Source organism: Triticum urartu, chromosome 3A (genome assembly GCF_056163025.1).
Source record: "Triticum urartu cultivar PI428250 chromosome 3A, HENAU_Tu73, whole genome shotgun sequence".
Classification (NCBI taxonomy): Eukaryota; Viridiplantae; Streptophyta; class Magnoliopsida; order Poales; family Poaceae; genus Triticum; species Triticum urartu.
In genome coordinates this window covers 696,235,694-696,244,353 of record NC_141875.1, presented here as the reverse complement: position 1 = coordinate 696,244,353, position 8,660 = coordinate 696,235,694, and the positions used below count along the sequence as shown (strand labels likewise).

Here is an 8,660-nt window from a genome sequence, read left to right as displayed (position 1 = left end):
GTTTTTCAGTTAGAAGCTCGCTGCCCAAAACTGTCAGGTAGTGCAGTTTTTTAACTGAACCAAATTCAGTTTATGGAACAGCCAGAGAAATCCAATTCTACAAGATGCATGATCATATTCAGACTAGAATGAGAACAACCAACAACTCACAGCGAGGCATTTGTTAGTATACTACAGGAACACAAGATGCAATAACTAAATGAGACGAAGACCAAACTATATAAGTTGTGTCAGTGACATTCGTCACAATCTTGTTAAATACTCTAAGCAAAATTACTCCACACATGCACATGTCTCAAGGAACCAGCAGCGCTGCTTGCTCCCTTGGTCTGGCTCCTTGTTGTGCAGGATGACTAAGACTCGGATGCAGAGCGAGCTCCCTGCAAATGACATATTGTATCAATGCTTTGCAGTAACAAAAGAAACTCACATACAATAGAACTTGCGCAATAGTGTATCAACACCCCAAAGGAGGCATTACAAAATTCTCAAAGAATGTTTCCGAAGGGATTAACCTCACAGCAACACACCAAACCTGAATATACTACCACTGTACTGGAACCACCATACATTCAACCAACAAGATATAACAAAATACCAAGTCAGGAAGCACATGCAGATAACTATGTTTGTGCAAATCAGATCTTTTGCATAGAACAGTACATCCTATTCAAAAGAATACAAAGACCTCAAGCCATGTAACTACTGAAAGAAGAGGGAATCAATGCAATTCTATATAGACAAAAACACATAGCAAAACTTCAGTATTTGGTGGTACAATGAAAGAGAATTTCCGTTGAAGAATCCCTAATTGATGCAAGATTTGCTGCAAGTGAACTATCAGATACATCAATATCAACACACATATGGTCAGTACCTCATAACACAGAGCTAAACTGCAGGGTATAACCTTTGTAAAAAAATTGCAGGGTATAACTAAATCTAGTAAAATGGAGTAAGCATTTGACAAGGGAATACTAGTCTGTCAACTACAGGCTCCTGTTCGATCCTTCAGTTTCAGAAGTATCAGATTGAATTCTTGATACAGGGCACCACACCAAAATGTTCAATTTGAAAACCAAATCCAACAGAGGGCTGCTGGGCCTCGTACGACAGGCGAAGGGGAGGCGGCCCAGGTGCGTGCGGGGAGGGGCGACGCAGAGGACGAGTGGGCATCGTTGCTTACATGGGGGGTGACAGAGACACGGGGGTGGTCGGCGGCACCGAATCACGATGGAGATGAAGCGGAGCGGCGGAGTGGAGGGGGAGATGCCTGATCTGGGGGAGGCGGTCAAAGAGCGGCAGGGAGTAGACGCCCTCCTCGTCGGCGAAGTAGACGACGCCATCGAGGAGGTGGTTCTCGACGACCTCGAGGCCGGCGTTGAGCTGGTGCGGGCGGAAGTCGACTGCGGGGGGGGGGGGGGGGAGGGCATTGAGGCCGCCGCAGCAGCCGGCGTAGCGGTGCATGACGGCGGTGCGGTGCAGTGCGAGGGCGGCCTCCGGGGTGGGCTTGCTGGCCTCGACGACGACCCAGAGCACGGGCGGGCGGACGAGGCGCAGCGTCTGGCCCATCTGGTTGATGTAGTAGGCGAGGAGTGGTGCGGGGGAGAGGGAGAGACGAGGGAGAGATGGTGAGGGGAGGGAGGGACGACGAGGTCGGCAGTGGGTGGGAGGTTGGATCGGGATGCGGCGGGGAGAGATTGGATCGGGAGGTGGCGGTGGCGGCGAGGAGATGGGGGGAGGAGGGGTGCGATGAGGGAAGGGGTGTGATGTGAGCTAAGGTTTGGGCTGTGGTGTGCGTGAGGGCATGTACAATGGTGGTATATGGATACATATGCCTCATGATAAAAAGTAATTTGAAGCATATGTGTTGATTTTTTCTCCCCAATACAAGCTACTACTAGTGGACCTCATCAAAAAAAGGAAAGTGACTCTCACTACACATGCATCCCTCCTCTCCATTTCAAGTTCTTCAACTTTATGCACTGGACCACACTTTTTGTCTCTAAGCACCCGCCTCCTGAAGAGGATCCCGCTTCCCCATCCGAACCTACTTTTTCTGTTATTCGATCCTACATGGCATGTGAGGCATCACCCTGGGGCTATGCATTGGCCATGCCCTGAGAGGTGAGGGGGCAAGGGCTACCGTTGGATCCAGGAGCATCCAACCGTGTTTGATGCATGATCCGCATGAGATGGCTATGGCCCAATCAGAACGGAGTACGTGTGTATGACGTTATGACCATCTAAAATTGGACGTTATGACCATCCAAAATTGGTCGTGGTCAAATAAAAATAAAATGTAAAGTCATGTCAGCATTTTATTTTTAATTTTTTAGTGTCCAAAATGATTTTTTTGTGAAGAAGAATCTACCAAATAATTGCACAAGGGTGCATCTTGAAATGGCAAACAATTTTGCTTAAGGAACTTTTCATTTTCTTTGCACGGAAATTTCACTTTTCCTTTTCGAGTGCCCAAAATAAGTTTTTTGTGAAGGACCTATCATATATTTGTTACAAAATTGTACCAAATCATTTTCCTAAAATACTAGGCCATATTTAATATACAATTGACCAAATGGTTGGGTGTAAAAAGTTTTGATCCACCTCCCGTGAAAAAGACAAATTTCCGCCGATTCAGTTGGAAGCGGGTCAAATTTGAACTGCAGCTGCCTCATAGTTTGCTATTTATTTTTTCCAAAAATAATTTCTAGGTACATAAGTACCTATTTAATCAGAGAAACACCAAAAAAATTTCAAGATTCAACCACTTGCTAGGAACGGTCATTCCCGCCGTTTTGACCGCATTTTGAAACGGGCATAAAAAATTCAAAAAAAAATTAAAAAATTGGGAAACCTTCGCATTGTGTCATTATATGTGGCCAAGTTCCCAGTAAAAATAACAAATTTGTAATATGGCAATTATTTTAAAAAAGTGTTCTAAAAAACGAGCTATCACGCGTGGAGATCAATGGCTTTCAAGCCAAATGATCAATCTTATGGCCACATTCGTGGCATAGCTTGTTCAAATGATCTCATATTATGCAAAAGGGTGCATATTGGAATGGCAAACAATGTTGCCTAATGAAGTTTTCATTTTGTTTGGACGAAAATACTATTTTCCATTTTTTGAGTGCCCAAAAGGAGGTTTTTTGTGAAGGACTTCCCAAATAATTCTTGCAAAATTGGACCAAATCAATTTTCTAAAATACGAGGACATATTTAATGCACAATTGACAAAATGTTTGGGTGTAAAAAGTTTTGATCCACCTTTCGTGAAAAAGAAAAATTTCCACCGATTCAGCTCGAAGTGGGTCAAATTTGAACTGCAGCTGCCTCATAGTTTGCTATTTCTTTTTTCCAAAAATCATTTCTGGGTACATAAGTACCTATTTAATCAGAGAAATGCCAAAAAAATTCCAAGATTCAACCACTAGCTAGGAACGGTCATTCCCGCCGTTTTGACCGCATTTTGAAACGGGCATAAAAAATTCAAAAAAAATAAAAAAATTGGGAAACCTTCGCATTGTGTCATTATATGTGGCCAAGTTCCCAGTAGAAATAACAAACTTGTAATACGGCAATTATTTTAAAAAAGTGTTCTCAGAAACGAGTATCACGTGTGGAGATCAATTGCTTTCAAGCCAAATGATCAATCTTATGGCCACATTCATGGCATAGTTTGTTCAAATGATCTCATATTGTGCAAAAGGGTGCATATTGGAATGGCAAACAATGTTGTCTAATGAAGTTTTCATTTTCTTTGGACGAAAAAACCATTTTCCATTTTTTGAGTGCCCAAAAGGTGGTTTTTTTGTGAAGGACCTCCCAAATAATTGTTGCAAAATTGGACCAAATCAATTTTCTAAAATACTAGGACATATTTAATTCACAATTGACAAAATAGTTGGGTGTAAAAAGTTTTGATCCACCTCTCGTGAAAAAGACAAATTTCCGCCGATTTAGTTGGAAGTGGGTCAAATTTGAACTGCAGCTGCCTCATAGTTTGCTATTTATGTTTTTCCAAAAATCATTTCTGGGTACATAAGTACCTATTTAATCAGAGAAACGCCAAAAAAATTCCAAGATTCAACCACAAGCTAGGAACGGCCATTCCCGCCGTTTGACCGCATTTTGAAACGGGCATAAAAAATTCAAAAAAAATCAAAAAATTGGGAATCCTTCGCATTGTGTCATTATATGTGGCCAAGTTCCCAGGAAAAATAGCAATCACGTGTGGAGATCGATGGCTTTCAAGCCAAAAATGATCAATCTTATGGCACATTCATGGCATAGTTTGTTCAAATGATGTCATATTGTGCACAAGGGTGCATATTGGAATGGCAAACAATGTTGCCAAAGGAAGTTTTCATTTTCTTTGGACGAAAAAACCATTTTTCATTTTTTGAGTGCCCCAAAGGATGTTTTTTTGTGAAGGACCTCCCAAATAATTGTTGCAAAATTGGACCAAATCAATTTTCTAAAATACTAGGACATATTTAATTCACAATTGACAAAATAGTTGGGTGTAAAAAGTTTTGATCCACCTCTCGTGAAAAAGACAAATTTCCGCCGATTCAGTTGGAAGCGGGTAAAATTTGAACTGCAGCTGCCTCATAGTTTGCTATTTATTTTTTCCAAAAATCATTTCTGGGTACATAAGTACCTATTTAATCAGAGAAACGCCAAAAAAATTCCAAGGTTCAACCACTAGCTAGGAACGGCCATTCCCGCCGTTTTGACCGCATTTTGAAACGGGCATAAAAAATTCAAAAAAATCAAAAAATTGGGAAACCTTCGCATTGTGTCATTATATGTGGCCAAGTTCCCAGGAAAAATAGCAATCACGTGTGGAGATCGATGGCTTTCAAGCCAAAAATGATCAATCTTATGGCACATTCATGGCATAGTTTGTTCAAATGATGTCATATTGTGCACAAGGGTGCATATTGGAATGGCAAACAATGTTGCCAAAGGAAGTTTTCATTTTCTTTGGACGAAAAAACCATTTTTCATTTTTTGAGTGCCCCAAAGGAGGTTTTTTTGTGAAGGACCTCCCAAATAATTGTTGCAAAATTGGACCAAATCAATTTTCTAAAATACTAGGACATATTTAATTCACAATTGACAAAATAGTTGGGTGTAAAAAGTTTTGATCCACCTCTCGTGAAAAAGACAAATTTCCGCCGATTCAGTTGGAAGCGGGTAAAATTTGAACTGCAGCTGCCTCATAGTTTGCTATTTATTTTTTTCCAAAAATCATTTCTGGGTACATAAGTACCTATTTAATCAGAGAAACGCCAAAAAAATTCCAAGATTCAACCACTAGCTAGGAACGGCCATTCCCGCCGTTTGACCGCATTTTGAAACGGGCATAAAAAATTCAAAAAAAATCAAAAAATTGGGAATCCTTCGCATTGTGTCATTATATGTGGCCAAGTTCCCAGGAAAAATAGCAATCACGTGTGGAGATCGATGGCTTTCAAGCCAAAAATGATCAATCTTATGGCACATTCATGGCATAGTTTGTTCAAATGATGTCATATTGTGCACAAGGGTGCATATTGGAATGGCAAACAATGTTGCCAAAGGAAGTTTTCATTTTCTTTGGACGAAAAAACCATTTTTCATTTTTTGAGTGCCCCAAAGGAGGTTTTTTTGTGAAGGACCTCCCAAATAATTGTTGCAAAATTGGACCAAATCAATTTTCTAAAATACTAGGACATATTTAATTCACAATTGACAAAATAGTTGGGTGTAAAAAGTTTTGATCCACCTCTCGTGAAAAAGACAAATTTCCGCCGATTCAGTTGGAAGCGGGTAAAATTTGAACTGCAGCTGCCTCATAGTTTGCTATTTATTTTTTCCAAAAATCATTTCTGGGTACATAAGTACCTATTTAATCAGAGAAACGCCAAAAAAATTCCAAGATTCAACCACTAGCTAGGAACGGCCATTCCCGCCGTTTTGACCGCATTTTGAAACGGGCATAAAAAATTCAAAAAAATCAAAAAATTGGGAAACCTTCGCATTGTGTCATTATATGTGGCCAAGTTCCCAGGAAAAATAGCAATCACGTGTGGAGATCGATGGCTTTCAAGCCAAAAATGATCAATCTTATGGCACATTCATGGCATAGTTTGTTCAAATGATGTCATATTATGCACAAGGGTGCATATTGGAATGGCAAACAATGTTGCCAAAGGAAGTTTTCATTTTCTTTGGACGAAAAAACCATTTTTCATTTTTTGAGTGCCCCAAACGAGGTTTTTTTGTGAAGGACCTCCCAAATAATTGTTGCAAAATTGGACCAAATCAATTTTCTAAAATACTAGGAAATATTTAATTCACAATTGACAAAATGGTTGGGTGTAAAAAGTTTTGATCCACCTCTAGTGAAAAAGACAAATTTCCGCCGATTCAGTTGGAAGCGGGTAAAATTTGAACTGCAGCTGCCTCATAGTTTGCTATTTATTTTTTTGAGAAAACATTTCTAGTTACATAAGTACCTATTTAATCATAAATACATGTTTTGGTGGTGATACGTCGAGGTTTGGCCGGTGGCCGAGGGCCCCAACTCTAGAGTGCGTAAACTCGCATGCCCGCCGCGTGGTCACCGCGTGACCGTGGCATTGCCATGTATTCTGGGTGGCCTACGCATGTCTAGTGGGTGGGGCACTCCCTAGGTACGTGCTAGGAAGAAAATTACAACATAAGATTCTCACGAGGAGACCGATCGATGCTCAAACATGAATTAGCAGCCAAGTGTTTGATTAGCGGTATGGGAAATGTACATGGCTAATGGGCGTGAGTTTTGGCTCAGGATGATTAGTTAATAAGAAGACCGTCTTCACAAATTTTCAGCTCAAAAGGAGGAGCCTAGGTGGTACTTGCTTTGCAAAGTACCTCACTGGACATAAATACGAATGTTGAAGCTGGCCTCAAAATAATGAATGGATTGAGCTGGCATTTGGTGTAGGATGGTTATTAGGGATAGGAAAGCCCTGTAGAAAATGGATACTATTTGGACATGCCAAAGTGGTACTTCCTTCACAAAGTGCTCCTCTGAACAGAATAGGAAAATGAATATTGTTGAATTATTTTTGAACTAGGCAAGGAAGATTTTTGACATATTTGATGAAGATATGATCCAAACAATTTATGAAATTTTTTTGGGAATTTTTGGAATAACAGAAATATAGGTTGCTTCACAACCTAGGGCAAAAATTGACACATGGACATGACACATAGGCAAAACTGATGAGATGGCGCCCAGTCATCGCAACCCACCACAATTTCCAAGGATATGACCATCTATATTGGTCGTTAACAACTAGAAATAAGGCAGCGGACTAGCGCTGTTTGCTTTATGACCATTTCGTGTAAGGAAATTACGGCCTTTCTGACCAAAATGGTCGCAATGGTTTAGGGTTTGGAGCCCCCCGAACAGCTTTTGACCAATTGGTCTCAAATGGTCATAGATCTATGACCAATTATTCCAGGGTCACTGACAGAAGGTCACTAGTTGACATATTTCTTGTAGTGGTGCCTTGCTGCCCTTACTGTCCCGGGAAAGGACACCGCAAGATTGAACCCAAAGCTAAGCACTTCTCCCATTGCAAGAAAGATCAATCTAGTAGGCCAAACCAAACTGATAATTCAAAGAGACTTGCAAAGATAACCAATCATACATAAAAGAATTCAGAGAAGATTCAAATATTATTCATAGATAGACTTGATCATAAACCCACAATTCATCGGTCTTAACAAACACACCGCAAAAAGAAGATTACATCGAATGGTTCTCCACAAGAGAGGGGGAGAACATTTTATTGAGATCTAGAAAGAGAGAAGAAGCCATCTAGCTACTAACTATGGACCCGAAGGTCTGAGGTAAACTATTCACACTTCATGGGAGAGGCTATGGTGTTGATGTAAAAGCCCTCCGTGATCGATGCCCCCTCTGGCGGAGCTCCGGAACAGGCCCCAAGATGGGATCTCGTGGATACAGAAAGTTATGGCAGTGGAATTAGGGTTTTGGCTCCGTATCTGATCATTTGGGGGTACGTAGGTATATATAGGAGGAAGGAGTACGTCGATGGAGCAACAGGGGGCCCACGAGGGTGGAGGGCGCTCCCCCTACCTCGTGGCTTCCTGTTTCTTTTCTTGACGTAGGGTCCAAGTCTCCCGTGTCTTATTTGTTGAGAAAATCACGTTCCGAAGGTTTCATTATGTTTGGACTCCGTTTGATATTACTTTTCTTTGAAACCCTAAAACAGGCAAAAAACAGCAATTCTGGGCTGGGCATCCGGTTAATAGGTTAGTCCCAAAAATAATATAAAAGTGGATAATAAAGCCCAATAATGTCCAAAACAGTAGATAATATAGCATGGAGCAATAAAAAATTATAGATATGTTGGAGATACATGAGCGTGAGCCATGGATATAGCACTATAGGTGGACTAGAGTGGTGGTTGTGGAGAAGACAAAAAGGAAGAAGATAGTCTCACATCAACTAGGCGTATCAACGGGCTATGGAGATGCCCATCAATAGATATCAATGTGAGTGAGTAGGGATTGCCATGCAACGTTTGCACTACGGCTGTAAGTATATGAAAGCTCAAAAAGAAACTAAGTGGGTGTGCATCCAACTTGCTTGC

General features: G+C 41.0%; 1 protein-coding gene across 1 annotated transcript; it reads right to left on the bottom strand.

Annotated features, from left to right (window-relative positions):
* Window positions 1–295: 295 nt before the first annotated feature.
* LOC147981758 (putative glucuronosyltransferase Os04g0103100) lies at window positions 296–1,677 on the bottom strand. The gene is made up of 2 exons (XM_087517208.1): window positions 1,274–1,677; window positions 296–380 (listed from the first exon to the last, which is right to left on the bottom strand). The coding sequence occupies exons 1-2, from the start codon at window positions 1,570–1,572 to the stop codon at window positions 296–298; spliced, it is 384 nt and encodes a 127-aa protein (XP_087373334.1). The 5' UTR covers window positions 1,573–1,677.
* Window positions 1,678–8,660: the final 6,983 nt, after the last annotated feature.

What these genes read in the sequence shown, in the direction of transcription:
- LOC147981758 (XM_087517208.1), bottom strand. Translation starts at nt 1,572, where the DNA reads ATGGGCCAGACGCTGCGCCTCGTCCGCCCGCCCGTGCTCTGGGTCGTC. An exon ending in GACCGCCTCCCCCAGATCAG is followed by an intron (nt 381 to 1,273) that starts GCATCTCCCCCT and finishes TGTCATTTGCAG; the next exon opens with GGAGCTCGCTCTGCATCCGA.